Source organism: Diadema antillarum, unplaced genomic scaffold, assembly GCF_040938485.1.
Source record: "Diadema antillarum isolate AM-2024a unplaced genomic scaffold, OU_Dant_1.0 scf00000066, whole genome shotgun sequence".
In the NCBI taxonomy this organism is placed as follows: domain Eukaryota; kingdom Metazoa; phylum Echinodermata; class Echinoidea; order Diadematoida; family Diadematidae; genus Diadema; species Diadema antillarum.
In genome coordinates, this window is record NW_027270955.1 from 3,495,099 (window position 1) to 3,516,035 (window position 20,937).

Genomic DNA, 20,937 nt, shown 5'->3' on the forward strand with positions numbered 1-20,937 from the left:
AAAGTACAGGCTTCTTTTGTCCCTCCGATATTGCCACCTCTGCCCACTCAAACATTGTCTTTAAAAAATGCTTTTTCAGTCTGCAATCGTCAAAGTTTTGCATTTAGCGGTTTTTTTATCAAAAAGGTGACTTCCGAAAGATTTTTTTTTTTACTTTTGCATTTCAACATCTATGTATTGGTTATAATCGGTACAGAGCTCCAGAATGTATAGTGACTAGGGTGACGAATAAGAATGTTCTCAAAATTCATCGCAAATCACAATGAGAAGGGGTGATTACATAGCAAACTCACATCACTCTTTATTGGCCATAGTGTAAACCGGCTGTTTGCCACAATATTCAGATACAGCAACGTAGTCATGGTTTGGGAAAACATTTTGTTTTTCAAATCCATTCAGCTTTTATAAATTTGTTTGTTACCCTGGACATGAAAGGAGCAGAGTTATTGCAGAAAATGCCAAACTTTGCTTTGATATAATTTGCTTGACAAATCTGTGATTATTTTTCTTTTAATCCTTTCTGTTCCATTAATGTGTGGAAATTACACATACTGGCCAGGGTAGATATGGCACACAGAGGGTTAAATGACCAGTAGCTACACATTTATGTAGCAGCATGGCATTTGTAAGCAAAACAGTTACAGAAGCTTAGAATTTCATGCCGTCAATCCCTCGTTTGAGGCGAGTCCCCAACTGGGGTTCCCCAAAGTGGGGTGCGTATATTTGTCGTTTGGGAGTTGGGAGTCGAAGTACTTGTCCATTGCAAATAAACTTTCTGCTCAGACGTGACAAACCTGGAGGCCAAGCCAGGGTTTGATGACTCCAGCCAGCTGTCGTATTACGTAAGAGCATGATAAGGATATCTGCCTGTGGCAGACCATTCAAAGTGAACTCAATTTTCTCTATCCTTTTTAAAGTTTTCAATTTTATATTCTATTGAGAAATTCTATGGTCATCCATTTTACATTTCGAACGAAAAAAATTGACCCGTAAATAACGAAAATACAGGAATAAGAAGGAGAGCATTACCAGTTTGCCGGTGCTGACAATGTGCTATTTGGCAGTGAGTTACAACGGGGAGGTGAGACTACCTCCCTGGTTACAATCAGCCTGCTGACTGGATCATTGAGAAAGCAGCTGTCGTATTACGTAAGAGCATGATAAGGATATCTGCCTGTGGCAGACCATTCATATAAAGTGAACTCAATTTTCTCTATCCTTTCTAAAGTTTTCAATTTTATATTCTATTGAGAAATTCTATGGTCATCCATTTTACATTTCGAACGAAAAAAATTGACCCGTAAATAACGAAAATACATGAATAAGAAGGAGAGCATTGCCAGTTTGCCGGTGCTGACAATGTGCTATTTGGCAGTGAGTTACAACGGGGAGGTGAGACTACCTCCCTGGTTACAATCAGCCTGCTGAGAAAGAGAGAGAGAGAGGGAGAGAGAGAGAGAGAGGGGGGGGGGAGACGATCTGATGGGGGAGGGAGAAGGGACAATAGTTCCAGTCACTGCAGTACAGGCATGCTCTGTCTGCATACGCTGAATGTCTACACTCACACACACACACGTACACACACACACACGCACCATGGAGCTACATAGCCCATGCCAAAACCAAAACAATCTCCTCCTCTCGCGGTGCCCCCCCCCCCCCCCCTCCTGTAGTGCTGTGGCGATGACTGATGCTTAGATTAGGCCAGGGTCAAGAAACAGGTGTTTTATATCTTTGATTTTAAGTCATTGATTGCCAAGATATGCACTGGCATTATTTACGGGGGTGTAGCCTCTTCGAACGAGAGATTTGCGTCATGTTCGCAGATATAGAAGGGAACACTGATAGATAGCTGAGATGTATTAAAGTTACAAGTGACAGGAATGGAGTAGCCAGAAACGCTTTCATGTACTGTGGCATTTGACGATTCATCGATCGGTTTGGACGGTTTGGGGCGTTTGGGCAGAATATTTCACTTCATTTCATTTCATTTCATTTCATTTCATTTATTACGTTTCCACACAAATCATACAGTGTTCTGTTACTACAACATCCATCCATGACAATGTAAAGTAATACATAAATATTACTATAAGTTATAAGTTCAGTATTTACGAATTGCATTTACGTAGCACAAAATCAATTGAAATCATTCTCAAGGGTACATTCATAACGGATTAATAAAATTGTGTGTGGAAGGAATCTACGTAGAAACAGATGCTTGTGGGAGTAGGTTTACCGAAAGAAATCAAACACAGGCTGTTACATTCACACACACACACACACTGCACGCACGCAAGTGCGCCTGGTCAAGCGTGCCTGCACGCACGAACACAAACACACACAAGGAGAAGAGAATGAGAAAGAAGAGGAGAAATCACAAACAAGACCGTCATAGGGACAATATTAATGACGGTACAGTATTCATATGCCTGCCAAATGCCCAAGCTGCGAGTCTTGTGAACCTTTTGATGTCAGCCGTAACAGATGGGACATTGCCTCCCTTGAACTTTGTCGACGGGAGAATATCAGGTGTGATGTCTCAACTGTCCTCAGTAAGGATATTGCATATTGTTGGATTGATCTTCATTCTCCTTTTGCTACATGCATTCTCCAGTTCATTGGTAGAGATCTGTAGTTGTAAAAGAATAATTATATCTAAGAGGGTGGTGTCATCTGCGTAGCGGATTTTGTGATGCTTAAAGGACAAGTTCACCCTTATAAACATAAGGATTGAGAGAATGCAGCAATATTAGTAGAACACATCAGTGAAAGTTTGAGGAAAATTGGACAATCGATGCAAAAGTTATGAATTTTTCAAATTTTTGTGTTGGAACCGCTGTATGAGGAGACTACTATAGCTTATGAGTCATATGCGTACAACAGTATAAAGAAAATGTAAAGAAAATTTAACATATTTTCACTTTTTTCGCATAATAAAAGAGCACTTGACTTGCCCTTTTCTAAAGGGCAGGGGGAATACCCATAACATATGTCGGTAACGAGTCAAGGGAATGTGTACTTTTTTCAAAAGAAGAAATTTTGTGAAAATCTCTTTATATTTTCCTTATATTGTTGTACGCATGTGACATCTAAGTTTTTCATACACTGCAGTAGTCTTCTCATCCAGCGGTTACTGCACAAAAACTTCAAAAATTCATAACTTTTGAACGGATTGTCCGATTTTCCTCAAACTTTCAATGATGTGTTCTACTAATATTGCTACATTCTCTCAATCCTTATGTTTATGAAGGTGAACTTGTCCTTTAACTCCTCCAATTGGATATGTATTATGTATCATCGTCCATTTTCCGCAGATCTTTCATGTTAAATTCCAAAATAGATTGAAGAGGCTAGGCGAGAGTACATGTAGACATCTGTTTTCTAACACCAGTATCTACTCGGAACAAGCTGATGATCATTCCATTCAATAGCTCATAGCACTCTGTCTGTTATACATGTAGCCTCGAACACGTGATGCAGTGATACAGTGATGCTTGGTCTGTTCCGGTGGAACGAAGGCACTTCCAGAGGGTTTCTCGCCAATTGGAATTGAGTGCTGCTTTGAAGTTAGCAATGTTTCAGTGTACGTTCCCTATCTTCCTTAGCCTCCTTAGCCTTTTCAAACACCGGGCGAACGACAAACAGAGCTTTTGTGGTGCCTTTATAGAACTACGGAATCCATATTGGTCCTCGGTTTGATACTTGTCTATGGTTTCCTGCTTCCTATCTAATCAATATCATTCTGCAGAAAACTTCCCCAGGAATAAAGATCAGGTTAAGGTTTTGACAGGATCTAGTTTGTCTCCCTTCTTGTCCACTGTGGTGATGACACCTTTGCTTCAGTCCTCAGGAGTATTTCGTTAAAACCACGCTATATCAATAATCTTGCCTAGAAGTTGTCTTATTGGTCCTCCGCAAGCGTTTCTGCAGAGATTCTCTCCAGGCCACAAACCTTGCTGTTTCTCAAGGACATGGTTGCCTTTTCGACCTCCGTGATTTAGAAATGTCACTCACTGACTCAACAGTAAATGGATCTGTAATCGGTTGCAAACACTGTCATCCACAGGAAATCCCATGAAAATTGTGTAGATTCTCTGAAGTGTGTGTGAAAGACCAACTGCATTGACTCCTATTTTTCTCACATTCAGCTTATTGCTAAATCAAAATGAAAATCGCAGTGCCGCCTGGAATCATTGAAAAAGGAAGCTATACCTATCGTGGTGTTGATGACTATGACTCTTGGTTTGGTTAGCCTCATTACCAATGTCGGCGTAACAGGACATTTTGCATTGTCTATGTAGCGTCATGCTTATATCTTGTTTCTACTCCGAAGGTCTTTGAGACTTGAAAGAGAAGTCGGGGGAACGTCTCATGCCAGGCAGCACGAAGAAGCCCAAGAACGGTCCCGAGGACTGAAGCAGGGCGAGTTATTTTCTCACGAACAAGCGGTAGGCGGAGCTGGTGAACCTGCGGAAGCCGCGAACCCGAACGCAGCAGGAGCACCTCTTGATCCAGTGCTACGTTCCAATGATGAAGGATGGGAATCCAAGGCAGGGCGGGAAGACGTCGAAGAGAAGGATACCTTCGCGAGGCGGGAAACCATTGCAGACGGGAGGGAAGATCCTGATGTTATAGCTGACGAAGAGCCTCGAGCGAAAGTAAGTTTGGAGCGCGGCAATGACACTAATGCCTTAGTCCTACAACGTAAAGTTGCAGCAGTTGAGCCGCAGAAAGAGGTTGCGAAAGACGAGCCTCGGAAGGTGGATCCGGCCCGAAAGGCACCCTCGTCGACGATGCTGAAGAAAAAACAGGTACGGCTAATTCGGAAAACCATTCGGAACGGGAAGGTGATCAAACAAGAGCAGATCGGTGTAAAGACCTTGATCGTCGACGAAAAAGGAAATCCTGTTGAAAATCAGCGCGCCGCCTACGATGAAATATGGTACAGCGACTTACTCAAGGGGAACTATCGAGCGAGGACGGTGCACCTAGCCAACGTCACAAACAAAGGGTGAGTTCCGACCGCAGTTTCTTCAAATTTACTCAAAGAATCTTGACGTTTGAACGAATTTCTATGATGTTACTGTAGTGAAACGCTAACCTGAGGGTGCGTCCGTCGAGCAACATTTCAAATTAAGCGGGCAGAGTTGGGAATACCTTTGTGAAAAAAAATAAAACGACTTGAAAGTAGAATAACTCAAGGGGCATCCACTAGACCCCATGGAAGACCAGCTTAGTGTAACTGAATATCGGCTATCCAGCAATCATTTCAGATGGAAATGAACAAACAAATAAATTCAGAACATTTCTGGTTTTATAGAAAATTATGATTATGTGTTTTCAAGAAAGAAAAATAAAATTGGTCCCCACTATGCCACCCGCACCCAAATGGGAGCATCTTTTAGCTCGATCATTTTTGGTTGTAATATTCTGTTTAAGGATTCTCTGATTAAAGAGTTCTACAATCCCTTGGAAAACTTGGGTGACAACCTGAAATTACAGTCACCAATTGAGGTACTTAAAGTACTAACTTTTATAGCTCTACAAGGGTCTCCTTCTGATTGTAGTGAAGATTTCTTAAGTACCAACGGGCATTATGCCAAACGAAATTAGAGAGTCTTTATAAAATGTTTCATCTATAAAAGCGATGTGAGTACAAATTCAAGTTTGAATATAATCATATTCTTTCGATCTGGAGATGCCCTGTTGGGGCCCTTCTTTTTTTTCTTTTCTTTTTTTTTTAGGGGGGGGCGGGGGCAAAGTGGGCCAATTTTCATCACTTCATCTTCTTCTCAAAAACTCTTGGTCAAATTCTTACCAAACTTGGCATGTACTATGGCTAAGGAGATTATATCTTTATACAAATGGTCACCATGCATGTTCCACTTGGGGGCAACCCAAAGGTCCAGGGTCACTGAATTACATAATTTTAGACATGAATAGATCTGATATGTTTTTCAAGTACTCAAGAACAGTCAGTTGAAAATTTGTATAAATGTCAGGCATATCACAATTGAATGGCTGTATAGGAGACTAACGTTTGGTTTTCCTTTCTCCTGTTTTCTCTCTCTCTCTCTCTCTCTCTCTCTCTCTGTGTGTGTGTGTGTGTGTGTGTGTGTGTGTGTGTGTGTGCGTGTGTGTGCGTATGTTCCCACATGCTATGTTACAGACCGTATTTGACGGAGGGGCTCTGGAAGTTCGATGACCCTGACTCGGAGCGGCTCTTTCTGTACAACAAACTGCTACAGCACGACTGGCACGTCAATAGGACAAATCTAGAACTCATCAGGTAGGCTGAAATTCAATTTATAAAGTATAATACAACGAAACATTGAAATCGCTACGTCGAATAGGGTCGGATTGTAATAAAAGTCACAACCACTTTGTATTTCAGTTAACTGTATTTTCCTCAATCACAATGTTGTACAGATTTTGTGCAGTTGTGTGTATCCAAATGTCTTATTGCAATTGTATTTTTGAGGAAGAAAGATTTGCGGTGACACCATGTGTATGTAGTCCTTAATCGGATCGCTGTTTGGCAGAAGAGCCTAGAAAGAGGAGAAACGAAGAGGGAAGCGACATATGGGGGTTGTGAGGAGGGCAGAAAGTGAAGAGTGGGAGACAGTAATGGGCTAGAGGTTGAAGTTGCACTAGTGGAGACGGTAGAGAAAGGAACACAGAGAGTGGTAAGGAAGAATAGTGTGAGAATCAAGTAGGATGTTCGGACATCGTTAGAAGGGGAAAGATGAAATAGAAGGGAAGAGGAAGAGGAAGGAGTTGAATGTTGGAGAATCATGGAGATAGAGGAGAGCAGTAAAGATTCATGAAACCAAGAGAAGAAAAACGAAGTCGGCGAACAGTGTGGCTATGGAATGCGGAATCAATGGAGAAAGGACGAATAACCCCTCGAAGGAAGGGTAAGTAGAGGAGAGAAGAGAATATGTTGATAGAAGGGAGAGAGAGAGAGAGAGAGGCGGGGGGGGGGGACAAAGAAAAGAAGTAGAAAAGAACAAATTGAAATTCAATACGTAAATCAGAGGGAGCTAGTATGGATCCTAGAATGAAATGCTGCTGAGAGGGAGAAAAAAAAATTGGAAAGGAAAATTGATGACAGTTAAGTCCTGAAAAGGTTCCTGTGGGAGAAAAGCAAAAATAAATCAAAATGAGGTTAAAATGTAGACCTGAGGAGAGAAGACAAGAGAAATAACCTGTGGAGAAATGTGTAAATTAAGTAGTGGTCCTGAAAAGGACCGTTGGGTTGTATGGAAGGAAGAAATAAAACAAAAAGAAGAAAGAAGAGAACAGAACAGAAAAAAAAAAGAAGAAAAGATAAGTAGTGTAGAAACAGACAAAAGTGTAAGAGAGAGAGAGAGAGAGAGAGGAAAGAGAAATGAAACACTGAGTAAAGGTGCTAGTGAAAGTAGGGCAAGAAATCTAGTTATGAGAATAACTAGGAGAACCGAGGAACTTGACGTTTCGGGCAGGTTGACTGTCCTTCGTCAGAAGTGAAGCGTGATCTGAGAAGAGGCGGGCTATATATGGAGAATGCGGACCTAGATGGAAGTGGTCGGTTGAGGCGGGCTCGCAGGCGAGCTGAGCGTCGGTTGTTGGTGGAGTGTTGCGGTCGTTGATGCGTTCTATTGTTCTCGGTGTGTGTTGATGGCGGAGTATATCTGTGAGAGCTAACTTGGCTGTTAGTAGGTCGTGGCCGGAGATTGGAGTCCGGGTTAGTGGTTGGGGTGGACGCCGGTGGTGTGGATGACTTGTGTCGGTGAGGGCGTCTTCTCGAACCAGCGATAGGTGTGGTCGTGAGTGGGAGGCGCGGTTGACGTCGTGGGAGCTGTTGTGAAGAGGTGGGGGAAGAGATATGAGAGGAAGAAGTAGAGGGGGGAATGTGCTGTGGAGAGAGTGTGTTGTTGTTGTTGTTGTCATTGTTGGTGTTCGATGGTTTGTTGATGAGAGGGAGCCAGATGTTGTTGATGTGGAGTCCAGTATCCTGTGTAACAGTGTCGTGTGTGTGAATTTCTATGGCTTCTCTGATGCGTCGTGTGTTCCAGTTTTTGATGGATGTGATGAGTTTGCTGTCTTCCCAGTTGATGCGATGTTCCGACTGTTGAGCGTGTTTCACGATGGCTGACTTTTCCCATTCCGAACGTCTGTAGCATGTTTTGTGTTCTTTCAGTCTGGTCTCTAGCGATCTCCCTGTTTCACCTATGTAGACTTTGCCGCATTCGCAAGGGATACGGTAGACACCTGGTTGTTTGTGATTGGGGTGCTTGTCTTTGTGTGAGTGCAATGAATTGTGAAGTTTGTTGGAAGATGTATGACGGACCTGGATGTTGGCGGACTTGAAGATGCGTTGTAGTTTGTGCGAGGTGGCGCCGAGGTAGGGAAGATTTACAGTTGTGATGGGCTGTTCCTTGGTTGCTTGGTTGGGATGAGAAGGTGCCTGAGTGTTGATTTTGTGCTTGGGATATTGGTTGATAGTGGTGAGTGTGTCTGTGATATGTTCGAGTTCTTGTCGAAGATGTTCTTTGTCGCTGATTTGATGAGCACGTCGGACGAGAGCATTCGGTACTGACTGGCGGACTGCTGGATGAAGTTCCTCGGTTCTCCTAGTTATTCTCATAACTAGATTTCTTGCCCTACTTTCACTAGCACCTTTACTCAGTGTTTCATTTCTCTTTCCTCTCTCTCTCTCTCTCTCTCTCTTACACTTTTGTCTGTTTCTACACTACTTATCTTTTCTTCTTTTTTTTCTGTTCTCTTCTCTTCTTTCTTCTTTTTGTTTTATTTCTTCCTTCCATACAACCCAACGGTCCTTTTCAGGACCACTACTTAATTTACACATTTCTCCACAGGTTATTTCTCTTGTCTTCTCTCCTCAGGTCTACACTTTAACCTCATTTTGATTTATTTTTGCTTTTCTCCCACAGGAACCTTTTCAGGACTTAACTGTCATCAATTTTCCTTTCCAATTTTTTTTTTCTCCCTCTCAGCAGCATTTCATTCTAGGATCCATACTAGCTCCCTCTGATTTACGTATTGAATTTCAATTTGTTCTTTTCTACTTCTTTTCTTTGTCCCCCCCCCCCCCCCGCCTCTCTCTCTCTCTCTCTCCCTTCTATCAACATATTCTCTTCTCTCCTCTACTTACCCTTCCTTCGAAGGGTTATTCGTCCTTTCTCCATTGATTCCGCATTCCATAGCCACACTGTTCGCCGACTTCGTTTTTCTTCTCTTGGTTTCATGAATCTTTACTGCTCTCCTCTATCTCCATGATTCTCCAACATTCAACTCCTTCCTCTTCCTCTTCCCTTCTATTTCATCTTTCCCCTTCTAACGATGTCCGAACATCCTACTTGATTCTCACACTATTCTTCCTTACCACTCTCTGTGTTCCTTTCTCTACCGTCTCCACTAGTGCAACTTCAACCTCTAGCCCATTACTGTCTCCCACTCTTCACTTTCTGCCCTCCTCACAACCCCCATATGTCGCTTCCCTCTTCGTTTCTCCTCTTTCTAGGCTCTTCTGCCAAACAGCGATCCGATTAAGGACTACATACACATGGTGTCACCGCAAATCTTTCTTCCTCATTTACTTCACCATGCAAACCTTCAAACAACACATAATTGTATTTTTGTTAACGAAATGAAATGAATGAGTGCTGGTAACGGACGTGTTGACGTATGCGTAGCGCATGCGCTGTACCATCTTTGTCGTCTATTGCTGAACTAAATATTCCACCAAAGGTCCTGGAGTCTACATGAACTAGGCTTTTTTGTGTATATTCGTTTGTTGTTGTTTTTTTCTGCGTGAATATGTTTCTTCTATGTTTCTTCAAACAGAAGCGAAAACTATTTAGAAAAAAGGGATATGAGCTTACAAAAGCTGTCATGATTTACCTTTTATATTTCCATATACTTTTATGCAATTTATGTGGTTATGTCTTTTCCTTTGTTTTCTCATTATGAGCTGAATTCTTACTCTCTCGCATTCTTTTTGTGCAAAGAACCCGACCCCCTCAATTATGTTTTGCGTTTAATCAGTTAGCCTACCATTGCATATTGATCACCTTATCAGGAAAGAGTTGGTAGAAGACGGCGTGGACTCCAGAAACACCTTGATAATGACCCGCGAAAACTCGCCCCTCGGTTCTCAGTACCCGTTCTACGCTAGCACCAGGGTGAGCGTTGGCAAAGAGAATCGGCAACTGTACTACTACAACGTAACCAAAGAGCTTCGCAGATACATTCCAGAGGTAAGAACGGTCCTTGTGTACTTTGCTATGAGGACAATTGTACGCATGCCATATATCTCAGGTGACAAACACCGTGACGCTTGCATGATGAGAAGATGGAGGAGTGGTGTATTTTATGTTCTGAATAGCCAACAAGAAACGATTTTCATGCAATGTTCGCTTTCCCCAGTGCGAAACAGCAGATAAGAGTGCCACCTTACCCCTCTGGCCACTGAATGCAGTGTATTGTATATCTCATAATTGAGCTGTACTGCATTGTGAACAGATATTACTTAAAATATTTAGTCACGTGATCTACCATCGCGAAGTCGGCTAAATTTGAACTGTGATATGCGATGTTTTCTCCGTCGAGCTCGATTTGCGACAGTCGCTAGGTAAAATTTGCATGACATCACGGTTGCAATACAGCGAACATCGCGATGTTATAGCAAAATCGCAATGTTATAGACACTGTGTTAGACGGCCAACTGTGCAAATGGACGGTACGTTTAGATCGCGTTGCGATTTTGCTAGCGAAGTTCATCTAACAAACAAACAACCAAACAAAAGGGAGTGAGTTATACTGCGCATGTACTACAGTAAATGCATATCGCATGAGCTGTAACGCACTTCCATGTGTACTAATTTTTGGAGTGCATGGGCATTGGCCCCTAGCGCAGTTACAGCGTGATAATCAAGGTCAAATACAAAAATTCCAATATAATATTTCCTCCTATATTTCTGCAATGCCTCGATGCGTTTTTATGAAACTTTGTGTAGGCCTATACGTGTATTACCAGATAAATATTCTGTATAGAGAAAGTTTTTGGCCATAAAGTTAGAGGTCAAAGGTCACGTGAAAATGCTAAAACTTCACTTTTTTGTTCATATCTCGGAAATGGCTCGAGGTGTCTTCATGAAACTCAGTATGTTATCATGACTATGCATCATTGTATTGGCTAATACTGATGCTTCTAGGAAGTTTAAGGTCATGAGGTCGAAGGTCGAAGGGTAGAGGTTACATTAAACGCTAAAATTTACATTTCAGGCTGGTTTATACTTTCTTCTGCATACCCTCTTTTGCGTATAATACACTTAAAGTACATTGTATATTTTATTATCCAAATCTGGTACATAGCCTACACGTTATTACCGCACAATGATTAGAATGGGAAGTTGTTGGGCCATGAGGTGAAAGGTCAATTTAAAATTAAAAAAAAAAAAGTGATCTGTTTTTCATGTTTTGAAATTGGCTGTAAGTGTCATCATGAAAAAAAAAAGTGTATTATTACTATACCGGATTGTTTGCCAATCATGTGAAAGAACTGTGTCAAATGTGCAGCAGACCTATTGGGACTATCATGCGATATGGCGGAAGCATCGCAGATACCGATTGGCATATCAATATCTACGAAAAAAAAAGCGAGAACATAGCTTTAAAACAAAGAATTGTGAGTGTCTTAGTAAATTCCAATAAATCATAAAAAAAAAACTTGTGGAGTATCAAGTGTCATATTATACATCTTTACCCGGATTTCAAGAGCGGTCGTCATGGCTACGCCTAAAAACATGTAGTTTTGACCATGGACCTAGCAAATTGTTTTGACCAATGTAATTATTTTACTGAAAAGTATTAAGCATTAAAGACAGCCAATCCCTTTTGCATGCAAATTTTTGAAAAATTGGTGAGTGTCACAGAATTTGCCCGATTTTCATCCTTTTATATGGAAACAAACGGAACAACGGAATTTTCATAACCTCTGAGAACTGTCGGCAGGCTGTAACTCATACAAGACGAAACGGAGGAAACCATGTGCATTCAAACTCAAATATTTTAATTGTCTATGCCTATGACTTCTGGTTTTACAGCAAATTATAAAAAGGAAAAAACGAACATAAAATTCTTCCTGTTCAGTGGCTTTATGGCTCTTAGGACTTTATTATGTTTAACTTAAATTGGACTTATTTCACCTCGATTATGCAACTGGCTGTCACGGATGTAAGTTGTGTGACGATGGCTTATGACGACGAGGTATGACGATGACGTACGACGGTGACAATGTAGGCCGATGACGGGGCCCCGTTACGCTGGTGCTGGTATGGACTGTCGCGTGGTCTGTCGTAGCAACTCTTCGCGATTGCCGTTCGCGTGGTCGCTCTCCCGACGGACGTCTTCGCGATGTCTCCTCAGCATCCAGGAATGAAGTTCAGTCGACAGTCTATGTTCCCTTACTGCCTCGGAGCTGGTCGACAGTCAACGACGCCTTTATGTACCTGCCTCTTGCAGTGTCAGTGGGTCCTTGACCCTTCGGGAAACCCGGAAACCCACTATCTGTGGGCATCTCTAGTTAATACTGACTGGGGTGGCGGCCCCTGTCACCGTTACCGAGTGGCCACTTACAACGTGTCACGGAGACAGCACCACAGCGTGATGTCCCCTTCACGGCCTGATGTCATACTGCCGCTCCTTGCCACACATAGCACTACCGTGGCTCTACCGAGAGCGGTCTGGAATGTCTTCTATTGACACGTTAAACAGTTTGCATCAATTTACATGCTTAAGTGCTTATTTACAAATTCCATGCAAATTGACCTCAGTGGAGAAGAGCGTCTGTCACTCCGCTCGTGACAAATGACCCCCCATTTAAGATGACAGTCGCTCTGAAACAATAGCCTCATCTCTCAATAAAAATCCAATGTCTGTAACAGATAAACACTTTCTCACCATTACTCTTCTAAATCAAACATTATACTCGGCTGCTGTCCGTGGGGACAGTTTATATGATTATTCCTATCGAACCAACAAACTCCACAGTATACTATACAATCTCATTTGCTAATTACTCAATCAATAACATATAACATACATCATATCTCTTTTAACACTAGCTCCTCTGCATTATTATACCAGCCACAGTTCATTAATAAAATTACCTTTTTACGCCGCACAATACAATATTGACACTTTGCCAGCATAACCTTGGAGAATATTATGATACCTGTGTTAATCGCATATTATGTGCATTAGCTGTTGCTACAAAATAAAATGTAATGTGCAAAACCTTCTTATGCACGGTATTATACCGGGGTGTCTGATTCAGAGCAGTCAAATAATTTCAGAGATGTATGAGTCAACTGCATATCTTAGCTCATACTCAGCATACATAATGTGTGTAATACTATAGCTTTCCAATATACTAGGTGTTTCAAAAAACATTTCCCACTTTTGATTCTTAATAATTCATAAACTCTATATATGATAACACTGTCATTGATATGAGTAATAGCTGAATAGTGTACAATTTGGTTGAAGGTGGTTTGAATATGAAAACAGAAATCAGTTTCATGAAATCCATGATTAATTTCACAGTTAGGTTCCAGATTTTGCTCTATTTTCAACCCTCTGTACAAAATTTCACTTTGCACAGGGGTCAATGGGTGTGTATGGGAGTGTGTGGTTGACACCCTGACAATGGTCCTAAACAATGGTTAGGGTTTGAATGCTTCATTATTTATTCATGAGAAATTCCACCATCACAAATAGTCTTTATTCAGCCTCTGGCAGTATCTGTGTAAAGTCAAACGCTTGCAGATACTGTCGTTAGGATTCGACAGTGCTCTCCCTACTTCTGAAAAATGAAATTACCATGAATACCTTCTGTTCTATCGTAAACATTGTGACAGGAAGCAAAGAAAATCAATTAGAGTATACACTTGTGTAAATGGATCCTTAAATAAATCTACTGTGAAACATATCGCCCCAATGATAAATGCTGCTGAACTCTTTACCAAAAATGATTTCTTTTTATCAAAAAGCGAAAAATTTGCCAGACTATTTAATTAGTAGACAGTTGTATTAAAATGAGGAACTGCAGATCATTTATGCTTATTTATATCCCAAATTTAGTGATATGTGAAACAAAAATTGAAAATGATTGCCAGTTGGAATGGAATGTGGTGTTTGCAAGCACATGGAAACGTGTGCTTCCTTTTTCCATGTGCATGCAGTTTACCCTTTACCGTGCATGAATCCAGACTAGCAGTGCCCAGGACAATCCACATGAATTATTGATTAAGCATTCATGTGCCTGGGAGCACGAGACTGACGCCTAGTCAACAGGTGGTTCAGGCATGTCCATTGTTCAGGGCCATTGTCAGCACACACTCACATACACATCATTGGTTCCTGTGCAAGGTTCAATTTTTATACAGAGGATTGAAATTTGACCAAAATCTGAAACCTTACTTCAAAATCAATCTTAGATTTAATGAAACTGATTTATGCTTTTGCATTCAAATTACCTTTAACCAAATTGTACACTATTCAGCTATTATTTATATCAATGACAGTTTTATCGGATGAATAGTATTTGAGCTATTAATGATCAAAAGTGGAAAATGTTTTTTGAAACACCTAGTACCTCCTAATATACAATGTACATAACAGTAACAATAAGTTCATTGCAAAATTACGTTGTGATTAAACTCACATATAGTAGAGATAACATGGGCTGTTACACCTCTATTTCTACTCAGTAGGGCATCTGCTGAGGTAATCAGCCCCAACATTCTCTGAGCCTTTGTTTACCTGTACACGATACTGATATGCCTGCAGTGCAAGCGCCCAGCGCATGACTCTTGGGTTTTGCATTCGCGCGTGTGTTAGATGAGCAAGCGGGTAGTGGTCAGTTTGCAGCTTGAATGCTCGGCCATACAAAAAGTACGAGAACTTTTTGACCGCCCACGTAAGAGCTAGACACTCGCGCTCTACGATTGGGTACACGCGCTCGCGTTTCAGCAGTTTTCGAGAAGCGTAGCTGATGGGGAAGTATTTCCCCTCGCTTTCCTGCATCAGCACAGCGCCGAGTCCCACATCGGATGCATCGGTCCGTAGAACGAACTCCTTGTCGTCATCGGGTAGTCTTAGAATTGGGAAGTCGACCAGTGCTTGCTCATGGGATTCGTCCCATCTTAGCTTGTCAGGCTCGTTCTTCTTCGTCGCGTCTGTGAGGGGAGCAGCGATCGTGGACATGTTCGGAATAAACTTCCGATAATATCCCACGAGCCCCAAGAATGCTCTCACCTCCTTCTTGGTTGTCGGTCGCGTTGTCGCCATCACCTTCTGGATCTGTTCTGGGGTGGGTTTCATCTTTCCTTGTCCTACGATGTGTCCCAAGAACTCCACAGACTTACACGCGACATGACACTTTGTCGGTCTCGCTGTAATATAAGCCTGCCGTAGTCGGAGGCAGACTTGTCGGATGTCGTTCAGGTGCTCCTCCCATGAGGAACTGTAGATCAGAATGTCGTCGATGTAATGGACGACATGGGGCAGGCCTTCCAGCAGAGCTCTCATCATCCGAGTGAACACTGCTGGGGCATTTACTAGCCCGAATGGTAGTACCTTGAACTCGTATTGGCCGTCTGGGGTGACAAACGCGGTCTTCTTCCGGTCTTCTTCGACCACGGGTATCTGCCAATAGCCTTTGGCCAAATCGATCTTGGTGAAGAACTTTGCATTTCCTATCTCTGCAATCAGTTCTTCGATGTTTGGGATTGGTTCGTTGTCGACAACTGTCTTGGCGTTCAACTTCCTATAGTCGACGCAGAAGCGATTCTTCCCGTCCTTTTTCTTTACAAGGACCACGGGGGGTGCGTATGGCGATGTCGACCTTTCGATCACTCCCATCCTCAACATGGTGTCGACCTCCTCTCTGATGGTCTCCTTCAGTGACCGGGGGACTGGGTATGGGGAGAACGTATCGGCTCGTTCGTTCTCAGTTCGATGGCGTGCTCGATGATGTCGGTCCTTCCTGGGACATCGGTCATGACATCCGAGAACTCCAGCAAGAGGGATTTTACCTCCTTCATCTTCTCCTCGTCTAGCTCGTCACTGCACTTCACGTCATGCACGCTTTCCGACGCTTCGATGGAGGGAAATGAGATGGGCACCAATCCGTCATCATCTACCTGGTCGTCCACGACACTGACGTAGTTCGCCTCCACTTGTCCCTGGTTTTTGCTGTCGACATCGTTGACTTTATCGTCTTCTCTCCCAATGTACCGTTTCATGAGATTGGCGTGGTAGGTCCTTTCCTTACCGTTCACAAGCAGTCGGTAATCGTCTCTGGCGATTCGCTGCACGACTTCGAATGGACCTCGCCATTGCATTTGCAGCTTATTCCTCGTCGTCGGTAACAGGAGTAGCACTTTGTCGCCGCACTCGAAGCTTCTCTCCTTCGTCTTCACGTCAAAGTGTGTCTTGTACTTCCTTGATGCTTTGGACAGCTCCTCTTTGGCGAGTTCACACGTCTGTTCGAGTCGGTTTTGGAGATCGATGACGTACTGGTACGTAGTCTTCGTTTCCTCCTCAGGGATCTCCTTAGTCCACAGCTCTTTCAGTACAGTCATGGGTCCTCTCACCACTCTGCCGTACATGAGCTCAAAAGGGGAAAAGCCAAGGCTTTCGTGAGGCAACTCTCGACATGCAAAGAGAAGAGCTGGCAGGAAGCGGTCCCAGTCGCTGGGTCGCTCCTGGCACATCCTCCTCAGCATCTGTTTCAAAGTGCCGTTGAATCTCTCGCAGGCGCCGTTCACCATCGGGTGGTATGGTGTCCTGTGAAATTGCTTCACTCTCAGGAGTTGAGCTGCTTCTTTCATCACACCTGAAACGAATTGAGTGCCGTTATCAGAGAGTATCTCATTAGGAATGCCTAACCTCGAGAATACTTCAACTAACGCCTCTGCTACCCGTTCTGCTTCGATTCGTGGTAACGCTACCGCCTCTGGGTATCTAGTAGCAAGATCGATTATCGTTTTTTTTCTCTTTCAGTGATCGGTTCAAGTGGTCCAATCAAATCGACCGCCACTCTACGGAAACATGTGTCAGTCAAAGGGGGGATGGTCAGGGGTACTTTCCCTATCTTACCCTTTGGCGCGGTGCGTTGACAGGAATCGCATGATGCACAGTAGCGCTTGACATCGGCATGAATTCCTGGCCAATAGAAGTGAGCAAGAATCCGGTCAGCCGTCTTCTTTGTCTGCAAATGACCTGCCAAAGGGGAGTCGGAGTACTAGTCGGAGTACTTCACTGCGATACGGCTGGGGCACCACCAGCTGCGTGAATATCTTTCCTCTCTCGACGTAGGGAGACCTGTATTCACGGAAGAGAAGATTGTCACGACAAAAATATCTGACCTCACTTCCTTTCCCTCCAGCCTTAGCCTCACCCTTCTCCGCCAACTTTCGAAGTTTCTCCAGTGTGGCATCTCGCGCCTGCTCTCTGATCATCTCCTCCCTGGTTGCAGTGATCGTCGGCTGGTCTGCTGATCCTAGTCTCTTCCAGGGCCGTTCCTTCGATTTCCTCATGCCTCTTGTCTCTACTGCTGCACTTTCGTTGGTTGTAGGTAGGGGTGTCGGTGACTGCTTCACACTCTCGTCAGTGTGGGGACGATCACGACTGTCGGAGGTCGTTGTGATGCCGTTCTGCGTTGTCCCTTTCGAAGACTCTGCCTCTGAACCGGAGGTCGTCATCTCCTCAGCTAACGGCTTCTCCCTAGCATCCTCTCCGCTCCATCCGATGTCCTCGTCGCCAGGCTGCCTAGCACCGCTAACATTACCTATGATTAGATCGTAGATAGGATTCGTCATACATAAAGCATGTGTTGTTCCAACAAAGTATGGTGAATCGATTTCAACTTTTGCTAGTGGCACTTTTCTCACAGTACCATCTATGAGCACACAAGTTTGAATCTCACCAGTCAGCTGTGACTCCTCTATCAGTTTACGTTTCACCACTACGGTGTTGCAACCAGTGTCTCTCAGCACCTTCACTCTTTTACCATTCAACATACCTTCAGATGTCGGCATGCCTGAGCCTACGTTACACCCACCGCTAAGAAGGGGTAACTCGTGACCACACATCAGTTTGACAGAAGGTGTGCCACTAACATTCCCTCTCTCGTGAGCATCATGAGTAGGGCATACTCCTACCACACATGTTGCCCCCGTCTGTTTTGACTTTGGCACATACTGCTTGCTAGTTACTTTTGACTGGTCAGTTTTACGGTCTGGACACTTGGAAGCAAAATGTCCTTGCTTACCACAGACAAAGCAACCTTGGTTGTCACGTGACGTAGTGCCCCCTTTCTTTGTTTGGCTTGCTTCGTTGCCCTGGTTACGAGACTTATTATCGTCGCGTGCGCGTTTACCGGAGCCGCCATGCCCGTGTGCGTCCCGATACCGATCTGCGATATCTGCCATCTCTTTCACCGATTGTGGGTTTCTCTCACGAATGAATACAGATAATCCACGATCACAACATTCGAGCAGCTGTTCACGCACCGCTAGTTCTAGTAGCCCTTCATAGGACTTACTTGTACCCGACATCTCTACCCATCTAGTAGCATATCCGGTTATGCGTGTTGCAAATTGCCCAAATGATTCGCCCATTTTCTGCCGCGCCTCTCGAAAACGTTTGCGAAAGCCTTCCTCAGTTAGCGCAAACTGCCGCAAGAGCTTATCTTTCAGACTCTCATAGTCGTCGGCTTCATTTGCCGGTAAGAGAGAATAAACTTCTAAAGCGCACACGGTCAAAAGGTTCCCCAATGCAGGAGCCCAGCATTCCTCTGGCCACTGACTTTGTTTTGCATATCTCTCAAAGCGCAACAGATAAGCAAGCTTGGTAGGCTACTCCTTACACTATTTGTTGCCTTCACATTGACACTCTTATATTGAGCTATTTCTAACTCAATCCTCATTTGCTTGGTTATTTCTTCCCTTTGTACCTGTCTTTCATCTCTTTCTAACTTTTCATCTCGTCTCTTTTCTTCGAGATACTTGTCTCTTTCAGTGCTGGCAAACTCCACTAGTTCTGGACCTTGCAGTCCACAATCTGTACCTAACTGTATGTACTTCTCTAATTCCATTGTGATATCTTATACACACAACATGAGGTTACACAAATCACGTCTCAAATTCTTGTATGAATAAACCCTGCCAAGTTCTCTCCAGCGGACGAGCCCCCAGTTGTCACAGAATTTCCCCGATTTCCATCCTTTTATATGGAAACAAACGGAACAACGAAATTGTCATAACCTCTGAGAACTGTCGGCAGGCTGTAACTCATACAAGACGAAACGGAGGAAACCATTGTGCATTCAATTAACTCAAATATTTTAATTGTCTATACCTATGACTTCTGGTTTTACAGCAAATTATAAAAAGGAAAAAACGAACATAAAATTCTTCCTGTTCAGTGGCTTTATGGCTCTTAGGACTTTATTATGTTTAACTTAAATTGGACTTATTTCACCTCGATTATGCAACTGGCTGTCACGGATGTAAGTTGTGTGACGATGGCTTATGACGACGAGGTATGACGATGACGTACGACGGTGACAATGTAGGCCGATGACGGGGCCCCGTTACGCTGGTGCTGGTATGGACTGTCGCGTGGTCTGTCGTAGCAACTCTTCGCGATTGCCGTTCGCGTGGTCGCTCTCCCGACGGACGTCTTCGCGATGTCTCCTCAGCATCCAGGAATGAAGTTCAGTCGACAGTCTATGTTCCCTTACTGCCTCGGAGCTGGTCGACAGTCAACGACGCCTTTATTTACCTGCCTCTTGCAGTGTCAGTGGGTCCTTGACCCTTCGGGAAACCCGGAAACCCACTATCTGTGGGCATCTCTAGTTAATACTGACTGGGGTGGCGGCCCCTGTCACCGTTACCGAGTGGCCATTTACAACGTGTCACGGAGACAGCACCACAGCGTGATGTCCCCTTCACGGCCTGATGTCATACTGCCGCTCCTTGCCACACATAGCACTACCGTGGCTCTACCGAGAGCGGTCTGGAATGTCTTCTATTGACATGTTAAACAGTTTGCAATCAATTTACATGCTTAAGTGCTTATTTACAAATTCCATGCAAATTGACCTCAGTGTAGAAGAGCGTCTGTCACTCCGCTCGTGACAGTGAGAACACTTAGGTATTGAAGAAAACACTATTTGGAAACCTCCTGTAAATTTTGAACTCAAGAGGGTCTTTATTTGTTTAGTTAAATTGACCGTTAAGATTTGAATAATTTTTGCGAACTTCGCAAAAATTACAAATCTAAATACTAGTCTAGTTTTACAGACCTGTGTGATGCACTTACAGTAGTTGTACATGTAGTTCATGTAAGTGCTGTGTTGTTATTTGCCATTGATAACAAAGTAAGAGAAGCTAGTGAATTCTTCTTTTCTGACAGCTTTAACATGTATATCTGTTGTTCGAAGTATAAGTATCATAATTACAACTCCAGGAGGATTAATGTATGCAGCTGTGCCTAGTACACATAATACGTTACGGTGAGCGTTTGGTGCATTATTTGAATTTTAACGGCTAACAACCTTCAAATATCACAAAAATATTATAGATTTACAATAGTCTTGTCATTCTGGTGGAATATATCATGTTCTGTGCTATTTGGGAAGGAATGCAAAAGGGAAGGGCCATCTTTAACATCTCATAACTCTGCTTTTCTATCACAAACGAAGCTTCATTCCTTCAATTATTCATTCACTTCATCTATTTCAATACGGTAAACTGGGCTCAGCCAGTGGCTATTTTTCGGCCAGTCGGTGAATTAAAAACAAATGCATATAGGCCTAAATACAATAATACGCCAATACATAACTGAAATACGCACAAA

At 43.2% G+C, this 20,937-nt stretch overlaps 1 protein-coding gene across 1 annotated transcript in view; it reads left to right on the top strand.

Moving 5' to 3' along the window:
• LOC139716526 (uncharacterized) overlaps positions 1-20,937 on the top strand; it is a 38,153-nt gene that overhangs the window by 4,229 nt on the left and 12,987 nt on the right. Inside the window, exons 4-6 of the mRNA XM_071628066.1 lie at positions 4,337-5,014; positions 6,173-6,292; positions 10,088-10,265. Of these exons, the coding sequence (XP_071484167.1) occupies positions 4,337-5,014; positions 6,173-6,292; positions 10,088-10,265 (976 nt within the window). The remainder of the gene's footprint in view (positions 1-4,336; positions 5,015-6,172; positions 6,293-10,087; positions 10,266-20,937) is intronic.